Source organism: Chiloscyllium plagiosum, chromosome 3 (genome assembly GCF_004010195.1).
Source record: "Chiloscyllium plagiosum isolate BGI_BamShark_2017 chromosome 3, ASM401019v2, whole genome shotgun sequence".
NCBI classification, from domain to species: domain Eukaryota; kingdom Metazoa; phylum Chordata; class Chondrichthyes; order Orectolobiformes; family Hemiscylliidae; genus Chiloscyllium; species Chiloscyllium plagiosum.
Genome location: NC_057712.1, coordinates 17181909 through 17209135, shown reverse-complemented (window position 1 = coordinate 17209135; position 27227 = coordinate 17181909). Strand labels below are relative to the sequence as shown.

Here is a 27227-nt window from a genome sequence, read left to right as displayed (position 1 = left end):
CTAACCTGTTTAAAATGAATGAACTCTTTAAGTATGTTCCTGAATGTCCATGTTAATTGTTAGTACCATGATTTTATGGCTAAATTAAATCCATGATGAATTCGATGATGCAGAAAACTAATTTTGCTCAAAGAATCTTAGAGTAAATATAAATCAGTGAACTTTATTACTTTGGGTGTCTACAGAGCAGCTGAATCTCATATATTTGGGTGGAGTTATGGAAAAAGGATGCAGCCGTTATATCTATCCCTCATGTGTCTTCTGCTGCTTGAATTTCTAGTTATTTCTAGTTACTAGATCTTTAGAAACATGAAAATCACTGTGCATTGTAATACTGTGTGGCCTGTGGCTTACACCTGACTCATTACTACATTACTGAGCTGCTACATTGATCATATTTTGATTTAGCATACATTTTTTTCCATTTAGCAACAATATTATTACAATTTTTGCACTGCACCTTTATTGGTGTTGTGAAAAGCCTTTAAGGTTGTGGAGCAAACTTGCGATATGTGACGGTGGTGCTCCCTACAGGGCATAAATAGCACCTTGTGGCTAGAGCTAAGTTAGAATGAAGAGGGAAGCACATGCAGAGAATAGTCTTTCAATAATGTAACCGTAAAATTAGAGCCTGGTAGATCTCAAATTGCCATGTATAAGAGTGCTTAATATGTAATAAACAGAGTTCTAAAAAAAAAAGCCTAAGTCTGAAAACACTTCTTGTCCTTGTAATCTTCTCAATCAGTCTATCTTGAATCCAAACTTATGGATTTGGGCATAAAACCACATAACAGAATAACTTGTGGTGACAATGCAAGTGCAACATAGTATTTATCAACACAAATTCATTTAACAGTTAAAATTACTGATTAACTCCCAGCTATTATTCGTGGGTGAACCTTTATTTACACATTTATTAGAATAAGTTGAAGAGATAACAAACAGGATAGATAAAGGGGAAGTGGTGGATGTGACATATTTGGAATTTCAAAAGGTGTTTGATGAGGTATCACACATTAGGCTGCTTAATAACATAAGAGCCCATGATGTTGGAGATAATATATTAGCATGGATAGAGGAGTGGCTAACTCATAGAAGGCAAAGTTGGGATAAGGATGACATTTTCAAGATGGCAACCTGTAACTAATAGAGTGCTATAGGGATCAGTGATGGGCCCACAATTATTTACAATATAAATAATGACTTGGTTTTGGAAAATGATGGATAATAGCCAAGAATGCAGATGGCACAAAAATAGATGGGCAGGCAAGTTGTGAGGATGACTCAAAGGGTCTGCAGAGGAATATAGACAGGTAGATAGGCAAATGGGCAAAGAAAGTGCAGCAGGAATATAATATTGGGAAATGTGAAGTTATGCACATTGATAGGAAAAATAGAGGAGCTGAATATTATTTATATGGAGAAATACTACAGAAAGGTACAGCACAGAGGGATTTGAGACTCCTGACATATAAATCACAAAAAGCAAACATACAAGTTCAGCAGGTAATATTTGGTGAAATTTCTTCCCTGAGAGGGTTCTGACTTTGTGGAATTATTTATGGTTGGGGCTGTAGGGATTAGGTTATTAAGTATAAAGATCATGGCTGAGAGAGAGATTTTTAATCAGTAAAGGAATCAGGGCTATTGGGAAGAGACTGGAAGGTTGAGTTAAATATTGTCAGATCAACATGATCTCATTGAATGGATGCACAGACTCGATGGGCTGAATAGGCTATTTCTGCTCCTATGTTTTATGGTCTTATGGAGATTAGCAGAGTAATGCCCAAAATGCTAAAACTGGTGACTTATACATACAGTTTCTCTGGGGTTTTCACAGATTTCTCATTGAAGTTGCAGTGTGAGAGCAGAAGAACTCCCCAATTAATTTTTCGAATAATCAGCTTTCTATATTATTCAGTATTATATTAATGCTTTTTCACAGAATGCATCCTCGTGGTGGCTGAATGAATGTTCACCATTATTAACAACAATGTTACATTTATTTCTCTCTTATCAATGCAGACAAAATTACTGAAACATATTACAGTATCTGCCTGATATTTATTTTAGTGTGGTTTGAAATATGAAAGAAACAGGAGCAGGTTTAAACCGTTTGACATATCGAGCCTGCTCCGCTGTTAATTTGAATATGTTTGTATTCTGTTCTTGCCCTTTGCCATCCTCCTCCCTGCATGCATTCAACAATCTAGCCTCCATTACTCTCTGTCAAGTGAATTCCAAAGTCTGAGGACACTCTGAAAGGTGAAATCCCTCCTCGTTTCCAGCTTAAAATGAAAATCTCTTTTGTTTAAACTGTGTCTGCTAGTTCTAGCTTCTCCCACGAGGGGAAACATCTGTTCAGCCTCAACTGTGTCAGACCCTTTAGATTCTGGGATAGTTCAATAAGATGAACTCATTCTTCTCAACTCAAATGAGAATAGGCCTAGCCTCCTCAACCTTTTGTAGTAAAATGACACCTTCATCCCTTGCATCAGCCAAATGAACCTTCTCTGGAATACTGTTTTTTATTTGGTTATGAGATTCGGGTGTCACTGACTAGGCCAGAATTTATTGCATACCCTTAATTGCCCTTGAGAAGATGGTGGTGAGATGGCTTCATTAACCACTGAAGTCTTTGAGGTGTAGGGACACCACCAGTATGTTAAGAAGGGAGTTCCAGGATTTTGGCCATGTAACAATTAAGGAATGGTAACATAGTACCAGGATGAAGGAGCAGCGCTCCGAAAGCTAGTGTTTTCAAATAAACCTCTTGCACGCTAACCTGGTGCCATGTGATTGTTGACCTTGTTCAGCCCAGTCCAACATCGACACCTCCACATCAAGAATGGTGCATGGCATGGAGAGGAACTTGTAGGTATCCCATGTATTGGCTGCCCTTCTCCTCCTAGGTGATAAGGGTTGCAGGTTTGGAAGGTGAGTTATTGCAGGTTATCTTCTGGATGATACACAGTCCTTCTGCTGTCCGTTGATGGTGAATGAAGCAAATGTCAAAGATGGTGGATGTGGTGCAAATCACGTAATTGTCCTGGTGTAGAGCTTCTTGTGTGTTGTTAGAGCTGCACTCTTCGAGGCATGTTGAGAATATTCCATCCCACTCCTGAGTTATGGTTTGTAGATGATGGACCGCAATGGGGAAACTAGAGGTGAGTCACTCACTGATCTATGACTTGCTCTAATAGCTACAGTACAGTCGGTTCTGCTATAACATGTGTTCCTTCAATGTGAATTGGCTATAATGCGATTAAATAAATTAGACCATTATTTGTAGAAAGTGAACTTTTCTTCCCTCTATTGGCTATAACACGATTCCGGTCCCATTGGCTTAAGTGGTGCTGGTATTACACAATTTTCTTATAATACAGTATCACACAGAAACTGAACTATCCGTTATATCAGAGCATGCTGTACTGGTATGGCCAGCTCAGTTCAGTTTCTGCTCAATAATAACCCATGGGGATGTTGATATTGAATGCTATTGAATGACAAGGGTTGATGGTTAAATTTCCTCTTGTTGGAGGTCTTCAACCTGGTACTTGTGTGTCAGAAATATTACTTATCGCTAATTAGTTCCAATCTGAATGTCGTCTGGGACTTGGTACGTAATGACTTGGACAACTTCAGAATCTGAGGTATTGGGAATGATGCTGAACGTCGTGCAATCATCAGTGAACATCTCCACTTCTGACCTGGTGATGGAGTAAAGATCATTGTGAAATGGGTCTCGGATACTAACCTGACAAAAAGCCGTGGTGGTGTCTTGATGCTGAGATAATTGTCTTCCAACAACTGTATCCTTTCTGTTAGGTATGACTCCAACCAGTGGAGAAGTTCCCCCCATATTCCATTAACTCCAGTTTTTCTATAAGATATAGGAACAGAATTAGGCCATTTGGCCCATCAAATCTGATCCATCATTGAATCATGGCTGATATGTTTTTCAAGAGAAAGTGAGGGCTGCAGATGCTGAAGATCAGAGCTGAAAATGTGTTGCTGGAAAAGCGCAGCAGGTCAGGCAGCATCCAAGGAACAGGAGAATCGATGTTTTGGGCATAAGCCCTTCAACCCTATTTTCCTGCCTTGTCCCTGTTGCCTATGATCCCCTTACTATTCAAGAACCTATCTGTCTCTGCCTTAAAAACATTCAATGATTTCTCTCCACAGCCTTCTGTGACACTGAGTTCCACAGATTCACCACCCTGTGGCTGAAGATGTTCTTCCTTATCTCAATTCTAAAGGGTTGTCCCTTCACTCTAAGACTGTGCCCCTAGTCTGTCCTACTCATGGAAATATCCTCTTCACATCCACTCTATCCAGGCCTCTCAGTATTCTGTAAGTTTCAATCAGATTCCCCCTCATCCTTCTAATTCAGAGTCTTCAACCGCGTCTTATCTGATAAGCCTTTCAACCCTGGGATCATTCTTTGTAAATCATCTCTGGACCCTTCCTATATCATTCCTTAGAATTGGAGCCCAAAACTGCTCACCATATTCCAAATGCAGTCTGACCAGGGCCTTGTACAGCCTCAACATTACCTTCTAAACCTCTCAAAATGAATGCTCACATTGCATTTGCCTTCCTAACTCCACCAAATCTGCATGTTAACCTTAAGAGAATCCTGAACAAGGATTCCCAAGCCCCAAAGCCTTTCCCCATTTAAAAAAAGCTAAAAATGTGTTGCTGGAAAAGCGCAGCAGGTCAGGCAGCATCCAAGGAGCAGGAGAATCGACGTTTTGGGCATGAGCCCTTCTTCAGGAAACTTGGATGCTGTCTGACCTGCTGCGCTTTTCAAGCAACACATTTTCAGCTCTGATCTCCAGTATCTGTAGTCCTCACTTTTTCCCATTTAAAAAATAGACTACCCCCCCATTCTTCCTAACCCGAAGTGCATAACCTCACACTTCCCCACATTGTATTCCATCTGCCACTTCTTTGCCCAATCGCCTGGCCTGTCTAAGTCCTCCTGCAGCCTTCCCACTTTTTCAACATAACCTGTCCCTCCACCTATCTTTGTGTCATCTGCTAACTTAGCAACAATGCCCTCGATTCCTTTATCCAGATCATCCTGAATAGTCTCTTTGATACTATTTTAGATTAAATGCTGCCTCAATGTCAAGGGCAGTTAGTCTTACTTCACGTCTTGAGTTCAGCTGTTTTGTTTGTGTTTGAACCAAGACTGTTTCAAAAAAAAAGATCTGGCACTGAGTAGCCCTGGCGGAAACCAGGTTATTCCTTTGCAATTTGATAGCATTGTTGATGAGCTCTCCATCATTTTACTGATGATGGAAGGTAGATGTGTAGGGCAATAATTGTCTTTGTTGAATTTGTCCTTTTTTTCGTACACAGAGTGCACCTGGGAAATTTTCCAAGTTGTCAAATAGATATCATTGTTGTAACTGTACTGGAACAGCTTTGAAAAACAAGATTTCAGTATTGCTGGAATTTTGTCGGTCCTCATGACTTTTGCAGTATCTAGTACCTTCAGTTGTTTTTTGATTATAATGTTAATGGAGTAAATTGAGTTAATGTCTAACACAGGTATATCCCTTGTTGAGAAAGAAGATCAAAACTATGCATAATACTCCAGGTGTGATCTCACCACTGCCCTGTATTCTCTCCCCCCTTGTATTAAAGATCCACATTTTATTGCTGTAGCCTGATGCTAACTTTGTGTGATTCATACACAAAGACAGCCAGGTCCCTCTGCACTGCAGCAACTTTAGCCTCTCTCCGTTGAAATAATACTCTGCTGATCTATTCATTCTGTCAAAGTGGACAGTCTCATGCCTTTGTGCAATATACAGTCAGTCCTTCGAATGTGCAAGGGTTCTGTTTCTGAGAATCCCTGTGACTGGTGAAGTGTGGAGCTTGTTAAAAACAGGTTACAAATCGTGGATATGTGAGTTTGCCTGGAGTTGTTAAATTTAGTTGCTACTTTTTGGCGTGGAAAGGCAAAATCACAAGTCATGGTCTCATGGATAGAGAGGATTTAATGTGCTCATTCTACCAAATTTTGATCACACACTCAACTCTATCACTTGCAAACTATTTCTATCTTCTTCACTACTTGATTTCCTATCTACCTTTTATCAAATTTAGCTGCAGTATATAGATTCCTTCATTCAAGTTATTAATATAGGTTGTAAATATTTCAGGACCCAATAATCATTTATGTGGCACTCCACTAGTTATAATTTTATAACTTGAAAATTACCTATTTATCTATATTCTCTGTTCCCTATCAGTTACCCAGTCCTCTATCCATGCTAAAATATTACCGCCAGTACTGTGGGCTCGCACCTTTTATGTGACATCTTATTGAATGCCTTTGGAAATCCAAATGCACTATATCTATTGGTTCCTGTTTATCTACACTGCTTGTTACATCCTGAAAGAAATTTAATAAATTTGTCAAATTGCGTGACCAGCAGAGCAGATCCCAAAGCTCCAGACATCTGATGCTTACCATCCCACAACAGTTTTACAGCGACATGTCCAATCGCACAACTCTCATTCCCAGTTGGGACTGGGAATAATCCTGAGGTCCTGTCTTTCAATATCCTCCCTGAAATTACTTTTTGGACCCAGTCTCTATTCTTCCTTAAGTCATTGCTACTACTGTGGAAGACAACCTCGATAAAATCAGCTTCCCCCGGATGAATATCTTGCTGCCTCTCCATAACACTCTTTCCCCTGATAGCATACCATCCTGAAGTTGCTTTGACTACTGCAGAAACATTTGCCTGATTCCCTTACTATGGAATCCCCTATTGCTCTTTTAATGCCTTAGGATGTAGTTCATCAGGTCCAAGCAACTGGTGTTAGCAAATCCATTTTTAAAATTTATTTTGTATTTTTGAGGCAGAACCTAACTAAAGCAGAAAATGAATTGGAAAGGAGATGGAAAGGTAACAGAATGGGTAAACATAAACAGGGAGCTAACTCTCCGATTCCAATGAAACAAAAAACAGAAACCAGAACAACTCCTGATGAAGGGCTTATGCCCAGATCGTCGATTCTCTTGCTGCTCGGATGCTGCCTGACCTTCTGTGCTTCTCCAGCACCACACTCTCGACTCTGATCTCCAGCATCTGCAGTCCTCCCCTCTAAAACAAAACATCTGACAAGTTGAACTTGTCTAAAATATATAAGAGAACAGAAATCAGTCTAAGCTGGGCAGCAGCAGTTGATGAATACACTGGTGTAATACAAACAGAAGAAGTCAACGAAGACCCTATGGCACTAAAGGCAGATGGGTCACTGGACCGAGAACTGATGACCTGAAAGGAAGTGGCTGCAGAGGCAGTGGAGACATTGGTCAAAATATTCCAGAACTCACTGGATTCCAGGAGGAATATGACACTAATGTGCAAGAATGGAGGGAGTCAGAAAGCAGGAAACTCTAGACTAACATCCATCAATGGGAAAATGCTTGAATCCAATTTTCTATCAGTGGGAAAATGCTTGAGTCCAATTTTAAGGAAGAAATATCAGGATGTTTAGTAAAACTTAATTCAATTAAATACAATCAACATTGTCTTGCAAAGGGAAATCTTATTTGACATATATGCTAGAGACCTTTTGGAGGTACAACAAGCAGAGTTGATCAAGGGGATTTCTAAAAGGCATTTGAGAAGATGCCACAGAAAAGATTATTGCACAAGATATGGGGTTCATGGTATTGGAGATAATGTGTTAGCATGGACTGAGGATTGGTTAACGTACAGGAGACAGACTGTGGGTGAATGGATCTTTTTCAGGTTGGAAATATGTAACTCATGGAATATCACAAAGATCAGTGCTGTGGTCTCAATTATTTACAGTTAACATTAGTGACTTGGCAGAGGGTGCAGAGTAAAATGTGTCCACATTAGCTGATGATATAAAATAATTGGGAGGGCTTATTACAATGAGGATATAAAAGATCTGCAAGGGGATATAGAGGGGCTTAATTCATTCACAGGATGTGGGTGTCACTAGTTAGGCCAGCATTTGTTGCCCATTCCTAACTACCCAGAGGACAGTTAAGAGTCAACCACATTGCTCTGGTTCTGAAGTCATATCTAGGCCAAACCAGGTAATAATGGCAGTTTCCTTCCCTAAAGGACATAAGTGAGCCTGATGGGTTTTCCTGATAATGATTTCCTGGTCATCATTCAACTGTCAATACTACATTTTAATTGAATTCAAATTCCACCTCCTGCAATGGCAGGATTCACATTACCTGGGTCTCTAAATTGAGGGTTTAGCAATGATATCACTGGGCCATTGCCTCCCAAGGCCGGAGGGAAATGTGAGATCATTCACTTTGGGAGGAAGAATCAAATGGTGGACCGTTATTTAAACAGAGAGAGATTCTAAAAAAAGGTGCAGTGCAGTGGGATCTGGGTATTTTTGTGAATGAAACCGGATGTAGGTACAACAAGTAGTTGAGAAGGCGAGTAGAAATTTAGACATTTTTGGGAGGGGTTGGGTTTTAAAATAAGCAGGTTTTGTTACACCTGTACGTGACAGCATTGGGGAGGTAGCACCTGGAAAACTGTGTACTGTTTTGGTATGTTTTTAAGAATGACCTGGTACTGGAAGCAGCACGGAAGAGAGTCAGTAGGCTGAATCCTGGAATGAAGGGTGTTGACTTCTTAAAAATGAACAGGTTTGGCCTTCATTCATCAGAGTTCAGCAGAATGAAGAGTAATCTTATTGAAATGTACAAGAGTCTGAGGGGAATTGACAGGGTTGATGTTGAGAAAATGTTTCCATAAGTGGGGAAATCTCAAAGTAGGGGACATGGTTGCACAGTAAGGGAGGGGATGTTCATTGAAAACTGTAATGCAAAGGAATTTCTTTTCCCAGAGTGTAAAGACTGTCTGGAATTTGCTACCCTACTGAAAGAGAAAGGATAGAGATGTTTGAACTATAGGGGACATTGAGGGCTGTGACGAACTGGCATGAAGGAGGTGTTGAAGTCGAATCAGCCATGATCCTATTGAATGGTATGGTAGGCTTGAGGAGCTGTTATTTTTTCTGAATATTTACTGATGCTAGTGTAAAACATGATAGGAGTGTCTAAAGCTGACCTAACTCTGGCTCAGCTGTTCTCCTCAATGTAAACATTGGAATATGATTTGTATTTTGGAATAATAATCTGGATGCATGGATACAGTGATCAGGTTACGATGGATTAAATAATTAACAGCCACATAGCCTGGTCACGTTGTCCATGTGATCAGGAAACTTCAATCTTTGAAGCGTAATAAAATTTACATGCTGTACATCTCTATGACATCTGACAAAATATGTTAGGTAAGCGAGCTGGCATATCTGTCAATCAGTGCCTTGAAGGCTAGAAAGAACTGTCAGGATGCTTCAGTTCTGTTTTACCTGGTGGACCTTTAGGTGTGTACTTCATCTCAATGTAGCTCGGTAGATGTACAAATTTTAACCAAAATATTGAACATTGGTTTTGAACATTACAATTATGCTGCATTGCAGTATGTCAGTCATGGAATGCTATACATTGATTTTTTTTCATGATAGCAATGATGGATCCAACATTGACATTTAAAAATCAAATGCTTTGATTCTTTTATTTCTGCCCCAGTTAATTAATTCCAGGGTGCTCTATGTCTTATTAATTTTAACTCTTTTCTCGATCAGTCAAACCACCTCCAATGACTTTTGGACATATACTTCCAGGTTGCATTGCTCCTCTACCCATTTAGAATTGTATCCTTTATATTGTTTCTTTGCTTTCTTCTTACCGAAACAAATCTCTTCATATTTCACCGCATAAAATTTCATCTGCCACTTGTCCATTCTTTCTACTAACCTCTTCGAAAATCTCTAGAATCTTCTTGCTGGTTCACAATAATTCCAGGTTGGATCATTTGCAAATTTCCAAATTATGTAGCAGTTATTTTAATAGTTCCTGACTGAAATATCAGTAAAAGTAATAAAATTAGCTTTCTTGACTTGATTTTTATTGTTGTCACATATACCACGATACATGTGAGAAAAGTATTGTTTTTGTGTGCTAACTAGACAAATCATAACCTTACAAAAGTAGTCAGGGTAATAGAACAGAATGCAAAATATAGGGTTACAGCTATAGAGAAGGTGCGAAGAAGGTTCAGTTCTAATATATGAGATGTCCGTTCATAATTCTGATAACAGTGAAGAAGAAGCTCTTCTGAAGTCTGTTGGGACGTATTTTCAAACTTCTGTATCCCCTGCCCAATGGAAGAGAGTATAACTGGATGTTAGGGGTCTTTGATTAAGTTGGCTGCTTTCCCAAGGCAGACAGAGTCAATGGAAGGAAGGCTGATTTTTATGATGGACTGTGTTGTATTCACAACTCTCTAATTTCTCGCTGTCTTGCCATACTAAGCTTTGTTACATCCGGATAGGATGTTTTCTATGGTACATCTATAAAAGTTAGTCAGAGTTATTGTGGATATGCTGAACCTTCTTAGCTTTCTGAGAAAGTAGAGGCATTGATGTACTTTCATGATGGTAGCATCGACACGGGTGGACCCGGATAGTTCGTAATATTTATTCCTAAGAACTTGAAGCTCTTGACCACCTCCACCTCAGCACCATTGATACAGTCAGGGGCGTATTCACCACTCCACTTCCTGAAGTCGATGACCAGCTGTTTTGTTTCGCTGACATTGAGGGTGAGATTGTTGTCTTTACATCATGCCACTAAGCTGTCTATTTCCTTCCTGTGCTCTGTCCAATGGTGGTGTCATCAGTAAATTTTAAAATTTGTTCTGCAAATTTGTTTTGAAAGTTGTGGAAATAAAGAATTCATTTCAAGTTTTCTGGACGTATCTGGGATGGTTTCTTAAAAATATGACAATGAAGGTTCACTGCATATTTTTAGCCATATTTCCATGACTGGTAATAACTGCTGGTGATCCTGGGCTGTTTTGAACAGTGATTGTCTTGAAAAGGCTCTTGTTTTAGCTGGTTTAGGTAAAGCCTGCTAAGAACCAGCTGAATTGTAGGAAAGCCTGCGGAGAGCAAGTTGATTTGGAGGGGTGCCCACCTTTATTAAGTTGAATTGGAGGAAATCTTGCAGGAATTGAAGGGAAGGTCGTGACTGACAAACCTGAGGATGTAACAAGCATGGTGGATGGAGGGGAACAGGAGGATGCTGTATACTTAGATTTCCAGAAGGCATTCGATAAGGTGCCACCTAAAAGACTCATCCATAAGATAAGAATGCATGGAGTGGCAGGGAATGTACTTGCATGGATAGAGGACTGGTTAACCAATAGAAAGCAGAGAGTTGGGCTAAATGGGTATTTCTCTGGCTGGAGATCAGTGGTGAGTGGGGTGCCGCAGGGGTCAGTGTTGGGTCCGCAACTGTTCATGAGATATATAAATGAATTGGAAGAGTAGACTGAGTGTAATGTATCCAAGTTTGCTGATGAGACTAAAGTGAGTGGAAAGACAAACTGTGCAGAGAATGTGGAGGGTCTGCAGAGAGATTTAGATAAGTGAGGTGAGTGGGCAAGGGGCTGGCAGATGGAGTACAATGTTGGTTAATGTGGGGTTATCCACTTCAGAAGTAAAAATAGTAGGTCAGAGTATTATTGAAATGGTGAAAGATCAAATCTTGTTGTGCAGAGTGACTTAAGTGCTCGTACATGAATCACTGAAAGTTGATTTGCAGGTGCAACAAGTAATCAGGAGGGCAAATGGAATATTGGCTTTCATTGCTGGAGGGATTGAATTAAGGGCAGGGAGGTTGTGCAGCAATTGTACAAGGTGTTGGTGAGGCTGCACCTGGAGTATTGCGCGCCGTTCTGGTCTCCTTACTTGAGGAAGGATATACTGGCTTTGGAGTAGGTGAGGAGGAGGTTCACCAGGTTGATTCCGGAGATGAGGGTGTTATCTGATGAGGTGAGGTTGAGCTGCCTGGGATTGTATTCGCTAGAATTTAGAAGATTAAGAGGAGATCTTATAGAAACATATAAAATAATGTAAGGGATAAATAAGATAGAGGCAGGCAAGTTGTTTCTGCTGGTAGATGAGATTAGGACTAGGGGGACATGATCTCTAGATTAGGGGGAGTAGATTTAGGACAGAGATGAGGAGAAACTGTTTTTCCCAAAGAGTAGTGAATCTATTGAATTCTCTGCCCAAGGAAGTAGTAGAGGCAGCTTCATTAAATGTATTCAAGACACAGTTGGATGAGTTTATGCATGGTAGGGAATTAAGGGTTATGGGGATAATCCAGGTAGGAGGAGCTGTGACGATGTATAGATCAGCAATGATCTTAATGAATGGTGGAGCAGGCTAGATTGGCCCAATAGCCTACTCCTGCTTCTGTCACTATGAAACTATGAAAGCTTGCTGTGAACAAACTGTCCAGCTAATCTCTTCCATTTCTGCATTATGTTAGTTCAAGGTGAAATGTGTTTTTGTTTGAATGAACGATTTAAATGACATCTTGATATTGTATTTCCTGAGCAAGCTGTGTCTACAAGACTTCAGAGATGACTGTACATGATTAGTGACTTGACTGCATGTGCCAGAACATCAGAGCAACAGAATCTGGAACATCCTACACATTATCCAGTTGCTTTCATGAATGCATTGATCAAAGCTTGTTTCTTTCAAAAAGTCAATCTCTGTACAAAAATATGTTTTATTATAGAGTCATAGAGATGTACAGCATGGAAACAGACCCTTCGGTCCAACCCGTCCATGCCGACCAGATATCCCAATCCAATCTAGTCCCACCTGCCAGCACCCGGCCCATATCCCTCCAAATCCTTCCTATTCATATACCCATCCAAATGCCTTTTAAATGTTGCAATTGTACCAGCCTCCACCACTTCCTCTAGCAGCTCATTCCATACATGTACCACCCTCTGTGTGAAAACGTTGCCCCTTAGGTCTCTTTTATATCATTCCCCTCTCACCCTAAACCTATGCCCTCTAGTTCGGGGCTCCCCAACCCCAGGGAAAAGACTTTGTCTATTTATCTTATCCATGCCCCTCATAATTTTGTAAACCTCTATAAGGTTTCCCCTCAGCCTCCGACACTCCAGGGAAAACAGCCCCAGCCTGTTCAGCCTCTCCCTATAGCTCAATTCCTCCAACCCTGGCAACATCCTTGTAAATCTTTTCTGAACCCTTTCAAGTTTTACAACATCTTTCCGATGGAAGGAGACCAGAATTGCATGCAATATTCCAACAGTGGCCTAACCAATGTCCTGTACAGCCGCAACATGACCTCCCAACTCCGGTACTCAATACTCTGACCAATAAAGGAAAGCATACCAAACGCCTTCTTCACTATCCTATCTACCTGTGACTCCACTTTCAAGGAGCTATGAACCTGCACTCCAAGGTCTCTTTGTTCAGCAACACTCCCTAGGACCTTACCATTAAGTGAATAAGTCCTGCTAAGATTTGCTTTCCCAAAATGCAGCACCCCGCATTTAGCTGAATTAAACTCCATCTGCCACTTCTCAGCCCATTGGCCCATCTGGTTCAGATCCTGTTATAATCTGAGGTAACCCTCTTTGCTGTCCACTACACCTCCAATTTTGGTGTCATCTGCAAACTTACTAACTGTACCTCTTATGCTCGCATCCAAATCATTTATGTAAATGACAAAAAGTAGAGGACCCAGCACTGATCCTTGTGGCACTCCACTGGTCACAGGCCTCCAGTCTGAAAAAAACCCTCCTCCACCACCCTCTGTCTTCTACCTTTGAGCCAGCTCTGTATCCAAATGGCTAATTCCCCTTGTATTCCATGAGATCTAATCAGTATTATTTTCATCCAAGTGTTTGCACCCATGTGCACGTGTTTTCAGGATATTTAGAGGGATAACATTTATACTCCTACATTACTGACTATGTATATTAACCAAATATTCCATCTTTATTGACTAAATTTTGCTTAGACAATAAACACATAATTGTGTTCATTAGGAAACTCGATAGATTTTTTTTGTTTGAAACCTGACATAAACACAATATTTAATTGGTCACCATCGAAACTGCAAAAAGTATTTTTATTTTATGTTGTGATCTTTGGAGTAGCAGGAACAAAGTGACAGTGGATTTCTCCAGTTTTGGTTGTAATATAATAGAGAGGGCACCAGTAATGGTGTCATGTACTGATAGATGTGGCAAATAACAATAAGATACCAGGAGGGTCATCTTTAAAAATGTTCTGGATTGGGCTCCACCTTGTCAGCCAGAGATAATGAAAAATATTCAGGTAAGTGAGTTTACCACCTGAAGAGTATCATTGCTTGGAGAAGACATGGACAGTCAGCAACTAAAAGGGCAGCTACCGACGGAGAGCAGCAGCAGCTGTGGAAGCTGCATGAAGGCAGGTGGAGAACTGCAGAAGCAAAATACCATTCGGGAACTGGTTCAATACTCTGGAATGATAAACAGGGCTAAGATTCAAGATGGCGCCGACACAGGGCGACTCTTTGCGAGCTCCCTACAGCAGATCTTATTTTCACACTTTGTACAATCTTTCTGCACTTTTAAACCTTAATTCTAAGTCTGTAAAAATTATTTCTTTGTAGCCGTAACTTTGTATTCCTCGCTCTACTCAATCACTCTATGATCTTTGTATGTTATGACCTGCTTGCACTGCATGCAGAACAAAACCTTTCACTGCACTTAGGCACATGTGAATAATAAATCAAATCTAATTGAAAAGAAGGAAAACCAGTTACAGGTAGAAAATAGTGAGCTATTGGTGATCAAGGAAGACTCTGCGAGGACTGATAAAAGGCTTCAGGAAATAAAGTTAGAGATCCCTAAGAGAAGAGGGAATAACTTTATGAAAAATGTTAAAAATCACACAACACCAGATTATAGTCCAACAGGTTTATTTGGAAGCACTAGCTTTCGGAGCACTGCTGCCTGAGGAAGGAGCAGCGCTCTGAAAGCTAGTATTTCCAATTATAGCTGTTGGACTGTAACCTGGTGTTGTGTGATTTTTAACTTTGTCACCCCAGTTCCACACCGGCGCCTCCACTTTATGAAAAGTGGCATGTAGAAGAGGGATGAGAGCAAAGGTGTGTAAAAGAGAGATCGCACCTCTCTCAATGAGCATTGCCGCCATCGATATTAGGCTCCTTGAGGGGTCAGAAAATAAATTCAGACCAAATTACAGAACCAGGATGGCCTTGGAATTTATTTAAGCTGAAAATGATCAAGTTTAAAGAAATCTAGTAGCCTTCAGCAGAAGAAGAAAACGTCAGCACAAGATAAAGATTTAAAAGACTAAAATTTAATAATTGTGACATGATTTTGGCAGCAAGATCATATAAAGGACAGAGCCAGAGAACTTTAAAGAGAAATTTGTGTAGAAAAAGTACTTGTTTTAGAATGTGAATTGCAGTAAAAGGTCTATTTTACTTAGGAGGAATCAAGGAAACTCCATCCTGGCTGCTGAAGACAGGAAAAGATTAGAAGAAGCAGGTATCCACAATTATGATCATTAAAATATGTAGAAAAACCATGAAAACGTCTGGAAAATAATAGAAGTACAGTATTTTAAAGAAATAGTATTACAAAGAACCGAATTTAAAAAGCTTGAAATTATTACCGAACAGTCACTTAATACAATTAAAAGCTTTGTAGAAGAATTTAATAGTCATTCAGTAAACCAGAGTTTTAAAAAAACTAGCAAATGATAGCCTACTTCTACTCCTGCATTCTATGTTTCTGTGTCAGAACAGTATTTCTTCTGTAGATATTCTATATGTTCACCTCTGATTGCCATATTGGTCGCTGCCACCAATCCTTTTTGTCCTTAGTTTATCTCAAAAAAACCCTTACTCAGTAAGTGATACCCTTATACAGTACTGACAAAATGAAATGGCAAATAATACAAGGCACCAGAAGTAACCATCTAAGAAAGTAACACAGGCTTATCTTTATACTTCTTTAAAACTAGCATGGGACTTTTGTAATTTTCCAGTTCTCTGGCATCAACCGAGTCTGGAAAAGATTGGAAAAGATTTGATCAGTGGCTCCACAATTCTACTTTCACTTCCTGTGGTACTCTTGAGCGCATCTCAACCAGTCCTCTTGCCTCAATAACTTTAATTTTCTATCCACGCAAAACTGGACAAGTCCAATAACTGCCCCTTTGATCTACAGTTTATCATCAGCAAATGATGGAAGGTGTCACAAAAGTGTTTGCAGAAACAAGACTTACAAAGCAATAACCTGCACATTGATGCTCAGGCTTGGTTCGGCCAGGGCAACTCAGCTCCTTACCTGATAATGACCTTGGTCCAAACATGGAAGAAATCTAAACTCAGAGGGTAGGTAAGATGCCTGCCCTTGACATCATGGCAACAAGTTAAAGTCAGTGGGAAGCAGATTAAAACCCATCCATTGGTTAGAGTCATGCCTATCACAAAGGAGATGCTTGTGGTTGTTTGAGGCCAAGTACATCAGGAGATTTGAGGCCACATTAACAGGACATTTGATAGTTTTCAAAATCTTGAGAGGGCTGGACTGCGTAGATAGGGAGATACTGTTCCCATTTGTAAGATGATTGAGAACCAGAGCACACAGATTTAAAGTGTTTTGCCAAAGAAACAGATGTGAGGTTAAAGAATACTTTTCCACACAGTATGTAATTAGGGTCTGAAATGGATTGCCTTAAGGTGTGGTGGAGACAGGTTCAACTGAGGTATTCAAAAGGGCATTATTTAAATTCAGTATGTGAGGTTATGGCAAAAATTGGGAGATTGGCACAAATTGAAAATGCTCAGAGAGCAGTGTAGACACTGTAGACTGAATGGCCTTCTTCTGAACTATACGAATTCTGTGATCAAGAGACAAACCCACATCCCATGAAAGAATAAAGAAAACAGCAATATTGACCAGGGGTGGATGAACAAGATTTGGGTAGGCAGATGGTTTTTCTTCCATCACTTGCACTATCATGACAAGCTATTATGGTCCGAAGCAAAAGCTGGTCTCAGTATTAGTAGCTTCTGGAAACCCATGAAGTGATCATTTCTTTTGCTATGTGACATTTATAAAAGTAAACAGTACGTGGACTATTTAGCAACAAATTAAATGGGGATGGGGGAAGTACTAATTGCTTGTGGAATTGCAGTTCATATTTGTTGTCTATTATTACATAAACATACAGCCTTTTAACTTTTGTGATCAATACTTCTATATTTTCTGGTCAGGTTTTGATGTCGTGCTGTGGTATTATTTAGTTTGTTACATATGCTTGAAGGAACATCAGGCACACAACTAATTCCATCTTGTTTTCTTTGTTTTTAGTTGATCTCCATCGATATGTGACACATTTTCAGTGGGACATGGCTAAATATCCTATAAAACAGTCACTTCAAAATCTAACAGAAGTTATTACTAAGGTGAAATTTGATGTTGATTAAAAAAGTCTCTAAAATTTTAGTATAAATAAACATATAAAGAAATGTATGCATCAAACACGTTTACACATATATAGTAATGAATAATCTTGCCTCAAGCATGACTTTCCTTTTCCTATTCTTTGCTTCCTGATGCTGTGATTTTTTTATTTGGTAATGTTTTGATGTTGACATTTATAGTCTCAAGTTAGAGGGAGTAAAGTTCAATTTTGACAGAGAAGCAAACAGCAGTTCTTGCTCAATTTTCCTCTTCATTGACTTCAGTGGGAAGAAAGATCAGGTGGGATATTTAATGGCTGGCCAATCCATTACCATCTGTTTTGTGCAACAAAGTTAAATTTTATCCCAAATTTGTAAACGCTTGTAGTTGAATGTGCATATACCAACAATTTGTGTAACGATGTAGCTGGAGGCTCTGGGAGACTAGCACTGTGGTGTAAAGACATTTCCGTCTACATCTTTCAGCTCCCCACATTCTTCAGTCTCCAGCCCTATTCCTTAGCCAGCTACCCCTTCAAATTAAAATAAAACTTCCATAAACTGCTTTTTGTGCTTTTCTACTTCTTTGTGAACTTTCCTGTAACTTCATTTGTCTGGTCCCAGTTCCTCCTGCTTCCAGTGTTCCATTTTAACCACCAAACCTAACATTCAAACTTCTTGACTGCTCTGTTACTCCTGCTCTTCTTCACTGTGTATGAATTGCTGAGTGCCATTTTCTGCTGTCAGATCAGACCTAACCATTATTTTGTGGTTTAGAGCCTGTTACCTTCACTCAGGCACAACCTTTTAATTTTCTGTGTGAGGCCATGCAGCTTCCTAAAGGTTAAGTGGGAAAAATCTTCTTCATGTTAATGGTAATGGCCAGAAGCAGCAAAAGACTTTTCGGTATCCAGCCTTTGTGGCCCACATTGGTTTCTCAAAGGATTTCTACCTGACCAATTTCCTTGCCATCTCTACCCATTCTCACTCATTCCCTGGCTCTACTGTAAAGCTAGGGATGTCTTAGAGCTGCAGAAATGTGGCAACAGAGATAGATTCATGATAGAGTTATTCATGTTTGTTCATTTGGAATGGCACGGTGGCTCAGTGGTTAGCACTGCTGTCTCACAGCACAACTGGGTTCAATTCCCTCCTCAGGCAACTGTCTGTGTGGAGTTTGCACGTTTTCCCCGTGTCTGCGCGGGTTTCCTCCGGGTGCTCCAGTTTTCTCCTGCAGTCCAAAGATGTGCAGGTCAGGTGAATTGGCCATGCTAAATTGCCATAGTACTAGGTGCATTAGTCATGGGTAAATGTAGGGGAGTGGGACTGAGTGGGTTGCTCTTCAGAGGGTTGGTGTGGACTTGTTGGGCCAAAGAGCCTGTTTCCACACTGTAGGGAATCTAATCAAAATTTACATGTGCACCCTGTATCTGTTGTTGTATATATTTATTGCTTAGTTAGTGGCTAGTGCTGTATTCATTTATGCATTGGTACCTCCTGTTCCTTTCAAGCATTTTATGTTGCTATGTTTGTGGGTTCATCAATTCAATTAGAAAGAATACACTTTTCCATTGAATTGTTGGTTCACTTGCTCTTTTATTACTTGATGAAGTCATTAATAATTGTGGTTCTCCATAATTGTGTTAATTTTCAGATGCCTGCTGAGCAAACAATTTATTGATTCAGTGATAAGCAGGTTATATTACAGTTTTCACCGTGATGCACTGTTCACTAATAAACTCCTAGCTATGCCTATGTTGTATGTCTTAACTTGAAAGGTCCTTCCGCAGCGATGTCATATCAAACAAAACCAATAATATATTTCTTTGCAATTTGAAAGTCTCACGCTTATTATGTTCAAGTTTAATCTCCATGTTATAGTGGCAGCTTCTGTTCTGCAGCACTTTAGGTTATAAAATTATTTGGGACACTGAGATAAGAATTATCAATATTGTACAGGTCTTAACTCTCGTTTTAGAGATATCACATATTATTGATGCTTATCTCTAAATACTTGTTTTATAGTTAAAATGTTTGATATCCCACCTTGATATTAATCTCCCAATATCATGTACCTTCTTTGCAGAGGCTAGTTTAGTAGCCTGTTTTATCAATAGCATTCTGAAGCTGTCAGTTAGAAAATGCACAATATCCCCTTTCCATTTAATTTCTTCCATCTTCCCTGTAGAAAAGTGTCTTCCCTGTGCTTTGTACCTGCTCACAGTCTCACTGAGTGAATTTGTAGGTGCAAACATACATCACTTTGATGCATTGGTATTTTCCTGGCACTTTAAATAGTGACAGACGTGTTTGTGCAAGTGAACAGAGCTTTATTCAGTTAAAGAATGATCCTCACAACACAAACCCATGGGCAAGATTTCCCCCTCCCTGGAGGTGGCAAATTGGCCTGAAAGAGAAATTCTGTCCTTCTGAGCACCTCAGCAAATTACATGCTGGGGCTGAAGGTCCACTGGGGATGTCCTTTACTTGCCAACAACTAAAGTGGTTAATTATAGGCCACTTCAAGGCCTCAATTCACCACCTTCCTGATCCCTGGCAGGTGAGAAGGCTGAGTGATTTCCTGCCGGCCAAGTTGGATGAGTGGCCTTCAATTGCCCCGATCTGGGAACACACAGAGACGTAGATGACAGGCACAGAGGTGGTCCCTGAAAGTGATAGCTCTGTCCTTGCCTCGGAACCCTTGACTCCTCCCCAAGACCACAAGAAGAAAATAATCCACAACATCTCGCCAAATGATCTCCTGAAAACTAGGCCTTGACAGGTGGACTTTAGAACCCAGAAGTTATTGACCTGTGATTTGGCAGTGTTAACGCCTGTGATGTGACAAGATACTTACCATTATTTGCCTCTTAGCCATCCCCCCCAAATATACTGCAGAAAATATATGGGGAAATTCTGCCTTATGTCCTGGCTGCTGATAGAAGAGTTTAGTTTGGCTCTGAAATTGGCCACACCTCAAACACTAATTTTCAGTGTAATATATACATGAATAATGGCTGCCAAAATGATTACCAGTTTATAAAAAAAACTTTGCAAGTGTTTTCATGTTGGGGCCAAAACAGACCTATGGGAGTGTAGGTTGGCACTCTGTTGCTGCACAACACTATTGCTGCTCATTCTAATCATTCTGCTCACTGCAACCCTTCTTCATTTGTCTGCTGCAGTATCTAGCATCTCATACTGTATGTTCCTTTCCCTTAAAGGTGTATTTCTTTGGATTACAAAATGGCTACTACTCGTTTGATTCTTTTACAAAGATAACAATTACGTTAGAAGATGTCAACCATGAAATATTAAGCAATAATAGAAGCAGTAAGAGCAAAATAACTGTTCCCTGTCTTTCTTACTTACAGCAAATCTCGCAGATTGACACTGATTTAAAGTCCCGTGCAATGACCTATAACAATACCAAGGGAAATCTACAAAATCTGGAAAGAAAAGCAGTGTATGTAAACTGGGATCTTTACTTAGTGAATCTATGCATGTTGGAAAATTACAAATTCAAATATTTGGAAAATACACAATTCATATCTTGCTATTGAGATTTGCAAAAAGCAATGGACTATGTATCATTGTGGTACAGATACCAAAATGTGGTGGAGATTGTACCAAAATGTGGTACAATTACAATATTAAAAAGGAATCCGGGTAGGTACATGAATAGAAATGGTTTCGAGTGATATCGGTCAAATGCTGGCAAATGGGACTAGATTAACATAGGACATCTGGTTGACATGGATGAGTTGGACTGACATAGTTTGTTTCCATGCTGTACAATATATGACTCTATGACTCAGTACTAACATTTAGTTCATTTCTACCAATTATACCTGATGTATAGGCATTATAAAATTAATTTTCAACTTGTTTGGAGAACTGACCTAAAAAGGAAATCAAGGTGTAAAACATACAGCTGATCCAATACTGCAAGCCTCAGCACATTCCTGTCATTCCCTTCCCCTCTCCCTTGTGAAAGTTGAAAACTAATCCATATGATTGAGTTCTTATCAAAAGCTACTGAGACCCATTTAAAATGGGAGTTCCCAAAGACAACTCCTCAGATTGGACAATCAATAATGCACATAAAAAATACAAAATATTAAGTAAAGAAACTCAAACAAAAACATCACTTTCTAGTAAAACTCAGCAATTCTGGCAGTATCTGTGGAGAAAAAGCAGAGCTAATGTTTTGGGTCCCTTCCTACAGAAATTCTGAAGTAGGGATCACTGAACCCGAAACATTAATTCTGCTTGCTCTCTATTGATGCTGGTAGGACTACTGAGTATTTCCACCAATTTCTGCTTGTGTTACAAATAGTTAGTGTTGCTGTAGAATGAATAATTTTTGAAATTAACTAACATGGAATATTAGCCCAGTTCTTCAGAAAAGATATATTTTGATGCCTTATTAACATTTTGTCTGAGTCTAGATTTTTCATCCATTTGTCATCTTTAAAATGCGATTTTTCTTGGTACACATTCTAATCCATAAGTGTGAACATTCCATTAAACTTAAATGGCTTTTTAAAATGAAAATAAGGACAATGCACCTACATTCTGAGCTCAGACCTGAACCCTGAAATAGTGTGTAGTAATTTACTTGTTTGGTTGCAGGAATCTATTAGGTATCTGTTTGAAATATAACACTTTAAACTTAAATAAAAGATATAAAGACCATCACAAAGAACAAATCCATGAGGCATCAATAATGCATCAAAAACGGATTTGATGGAGAAACAAAAATCTGGTAATGCATAATGGGTTTATTAAAATTAATTACTGTGGAATAGTAATTGACTCCAATGAGTGGTGAGTATAACCCCTCTCCCCCTAGCTCGCAATGTTTTAGGCCTCCCATATCTGTTAAATACTGCCTTTGTTTCAAGGTAGTCACTCTCACCATACCTCTGGAATTTGTTTTTTTTGTCCATGTTTGAACTAAAGCTGACATGAGTTCAGGAGGTAGATGGGCCTGGTGGAGTACCAGATTTTTGTTTCTCCATCAAATCCGTTTTTGATGCATTATTGATGCCTCATGGATTTGTTCTTTGTGATGGTCTTTATATCTTTTATTTAAGTTTAAAGTGTTATAGTTCAAACCGATACCTAATAGATTCCTGCAACCAAACAAGTAAATTACTACACACTATTTCAGGGTTCAGGTCTGAGCTCAGAATGTAGGTGCATTGTCCTTATTTTCATTTTAAAAAGCCATTTAAGTTAAATGGAATGATCATTGGTGAGCAAGTGGTTGCTGAGTAACATCTCCCTGATAGTGCTGTTGAGATAGTGTCCATCACTTTGACAATTGAGAATAGGCTGGTAGGGCAATTTCAGGACATGCTTGGGCAATTTTCCAGATTGTTAGGTTTGTGCTTCTGTAGTAGATGCACTGGAACAGCTTGATGATGAGAATGTTGAGTTCTGGGGTACAAGTCTTCAGTACTACAGGGCTGTTGTCAGGGCCTAGTGTCTTTGCTGTATTCAGTGCCATCAACTACAGAGAGTGAATCAGATTGGCCGTACACTGCATCTGTGATACTGGCGACTTAGGGAGGAGGCCGAGATGGATCATCCATTTGCTGCTTCTGGCCAAAGGTGTTTACAAATGCCATTTTTGGCACTGATGCAGGACATAGAGCAGGAATAGGCTATTTGACCCATGGAACCAACTCTGCATTCAGTCAGATATCCCTTGATATCTTTAGTATCGAGAAACCTATTGAACTCTGTTTTAAATATACTCAAAGACTGAGCCTCCATAGCCACCTGGGGTAGAGATTTCTGAGATTCTCTGCCCTCTGAATGAGCCTCATGGAAACTCAGTGTAAATTTGCTACTTCATTTCTGAGTCTATTGTATTTAGCAAGATAGTACTGCCAAACATGATAGTGGACTATACTTTATCTCTCTAAGGAATGTGCAATGGTCACTCCACATTATTGTTGTAGACAAATGTCCTTGCAGTAAATGAATTGTGATTACACAGACAAGGAGATTTTCCTCTTTTGTTGGTTCTCTTGCTATCAGCCACAGTCACAGTGGCTGAAGAAGGGCTTATGCCCGAAACGTCGATTTTCCTGTTCCCTGAATGCTGCCTGACCTGCTGCGCTTTTCCAGCAACACATTTTCAGCTCTGATAGTGAAACAACCAACAAAAGCTCAGTCAGTTTTGGTGCCGCTGATCCATTCTTGGTAATGGACAAATGACCTTACAGAATACATCCTGTCTCCTTGCTACCCTCAGTGCTTCTTTTAAGTGCTGTTCAACATGAAATCAACAACTGAGGAAGGATGGTAGGAGGTGATTTGCAGGCGATTTCCCCGCCCATGGTTGACATTATGCTATGAGATGTCTTGAGGTCTGGAATAAATGTTGAAAGCTTCCGGGCCTTTCCCTCCTGTTGGTATGTCACTTGTGCTGGCATATTCTATCAGTCTACCTTGCAGGTGGAACAATCCTGTACATAAAAATAGTGATGGAAGAGCTTAGGATGTAAGGCATAATTAGGCAGTATGTATGTTAGGCTGTGACTTGATTACTCTGTGGGACAACTTTCTCATTGTTGGCCCGAGCCCCCAAATATTACTGAGCAGCACTTTGTCGGACCAACTGGGAAGGTACCTAAGCCAATGGTGCGATGTACATCCAGTTTTATTGTTATTTGTCTTTTCTGTAGCAGTTTGATAAAACTGAATGGCTTGCTTGGTAATTTCAGAAGGCTGTCAAGATTGAATCTCATTGCTAAGTCCCATGTAGGCAGGACCAGGTAAAGACCTCAGAATTCTTTCTCTAGAGGACATAGTGAAGCTGGTGCACTTATATGATTATCTGGTATTATCATGATCATTATTGGTAAAACTAGAATTTTATTCCTGCATTATTAATAAAATGCATTTAAATTCCCCAGCTGCCATGGTGATATTTGAATTCAATACTAAAATAAAACAAAGAACTGCTGGAAATCTGAAACAAAAACAGAAATTGCTGGTGAAACTCAGCAGGCCTGGCAGCATCTTCAAGATGAAGAGTCAGTGGACTTGAAATATCAATTTTGCTTTCTCTGTAGAGACACTGCAGGACCTGCTGAGTTTCACCAGCAATTCTGTAGTGTTTGATATTTGAATTCATGTCTCAAAAGCATTTATCAAGTAATATTACCATCAAGCTAACATTAGACTGAGAACGAATTTATTCACGTGACAGAATTTTGATAATATTGTTGCATGCAATGCTGCTTGCATGAAGATGATTTTAAAAAAACAAATTATTTAAAAATGCATAACATAGTTCAAGATTTATTTATTAGACGAATAGGAATAAAATTAATGATGAAGAATGTTGATTACAATATGACTGTTTTTATTAATACATGACAAATATTGCTTTACAAAGATCCATAACAACATTTTTAAAGCATTTTAACAGAAAGGAGCAACATATTACTTAGGAGTGAAGGCTGCATTAGTTAAGAGGCTCCAAGAGAGCAAGAAGTAATAAATCTAATGATATTTTCCCATTAAAAAAACATATTTCCATCTTTAAAATACATCATAGTGATCCTCATACAAACTCATTTTTATTACCACTCTCAATGTAATCACAGTATGTAAATTATTTCATTAAGTATCAACAAAACTTGTGCATTGCACATATATATGAAGTTACTGAATAACAGTTTAAACAAAGTGCCTTACATGTGGTTCAATCTCAATTTTGTGTCTAGTAACTCAAAAGGCTAATTGATTACATGGTCTTCAAGAAAGATAAAGCCCTATTCAGACGCATCACAACTCGGTACACCAACTGCTCTGCCCACAAAATTACAGAGAGTTGTGAATGCAATCCAGTCCATGACTCAAACCAGCCTTCCAGCCATTGACTCCGTCTATACTTCCCGCTGCCTCGAGACAGCAGCCAACATAATCAAAGACTCCCACCCTGACCACCCCAGTTATAGTCTCTTCCATTGGGCAGAACATACAAAAATCTGAAAACATGTACCAACAGATATAAGAACAGCTCTTTGCCCGCTGTTATCAAACTTTCGAACTGACCTCTCATATATTGGAGTTGATCTTCCTTTGTACCTTCTCTGTAGCTGTAACACTATATTCCGCATTCTGTTCTATTATCCTGATGTACTGATGTATGGTGTGATTTGTCTAGATAGCACACAAAAAAGTACTTTTCACTATCTCAGTTTACGTGATAATAATAAAAATCAAATCAAGAAGGTTAATTTTATTAGTTTTACTGATATTTCAGTCAGAAACCATTAAAATAACTGCTGTAAAAGACAAGGTTTCTTCTATTTAATAAGCGTCTGAACAAAGCTAACTGCTTTCATTTGGAAAAAGTTTCATCTATCACAAACTAACTTTGTTTAATTTAGATTAACTGGTTAATAAGAACTCCACTAACTCCTCTAAACAAGCTATCTCACAGTTAAACATTGTCCTGAGGGTCAGAGGGAGATGAGATTCCATTTGAGTTGAATTAACTTTCTTAGCAGAATCTGACTCTCCGACACAGGCTAAATTACACTGTATGCGTATTTAATTAAAATGAATGTCACCTCATTTCACTTAGAAAGTGAAACTTTGGGATATATTAAAATTCACTGCAAGTAACACAACAGTAGCCAGTTTGAGTGTGCCAAGGACTTGCATTTCAAAATTTTAATCAATGAAAATGAAATTGAGTTATTTGTAAGGAGGAAATATTTAAAGATATTCTGGAAAACAGTTAGTTGTTTAAGTCATAACATAATTAATGGTGTGGTCCATTGTCATTGATTTTATATTGCTAGTTAATTGAGAATTAAAGTTCTAACTACCTTTAATGGTAGTAAGCAAATACATGGGCCTTTTTATGATGCAGTGGTAGTGCCCCTATTCCTGGACTGAGAGACCTTGGTTCATGTCCCATCTGCTCCAGGGTTTATAATAACATCTCTGAGTAGGTAGCTTTGAAAATTAGATTTAAAAAATATAAAGGAAATGCAGTTATCCATTGGGAAGTGGGTTGTTTAATAGTCTAGATTTTGCCATGATAATGACAGTGAAATTGTCAGCGTTTATCATCGCTGCTCCAATAAAATTGACAGCAACTTTGGGCGTCTGCATGTATGTAAATCTGAGTGAAAATCCTGAAGTCATTTCCAATTAGTCTATCCACTTCAGCAGGGTGCATTGTAAAAATTCCAACAGATTATGATCTCCATTACATTCCTCATTTATGAAAACCTACACTTCTGTAGAGTCATAGTGTCATAGAGATGTACAGCATGGAAACAGACCCTTCTGTCCAGCCCGTCCATGCTGACCAGATATCCCATCCCAATCATGTCCCACCTGCCAGCGCCCGGCCCATATCCCTCCAAACCCTTCCTATTAATATACCCATCCAGATGCCTTTTAAATATTGCAATTGTACCAGCCTCCAACACATCCTCTGGCAGCTCATTCCATACACGTACCACCCTCTGCGAGAAAAAGTTGCCCCTTAGGTCTCTTTTATATCTTTCCCCTCTCACCCGAAACCTATGCCCTCTAGTTCTGGACTCCCCGACCCCAGGGAAAATACTTTGTCTATTTATCCTATCCATGCCCCTCATAATTTTGTAAACCTCTATAAGGTCACCCATCAGCCTCTGACGCTCCAGAGAAAACAGCACCAGCCTGTTCAGCCTCTCCCTATAGCTCAGATCCTCCAACCCTGGCAACATCCTTGTAAATCTTTTCTGAACCCTTTCAAGTTTCACAACATCTTTCTGATAGGAAGGAG

The 27227-nt window shown here is 39.4% G+C and overlaps 1 protein-coding gene across 2 annotated transcripts in view; it reads left to right on the top strand.

Annotated features, from left to right (window-relative positions):
* Positions 1-27227, top strand: part of LOC122541274 (V-type proton ATPase subunit C 1-A-like) — a 72314-nt gene that overhangs the window by 10957 nt on the left and 34130 nt on the right. For both annotated transcript variants that reach the window (XM_043677908.1, XM_043677901.1), the window contains exons 5-6: positions 17325-17419; positions 20791-20882. In XM_043677908.1, coding sequence (XP_043533843.1) covers positions 17325-17419; positions 20791-20882 — 187 coding nt within the window. The remainder of the gene's footprint in view (positions 1-17324; positions 17420-20790; positions 20883-27227) is intronic.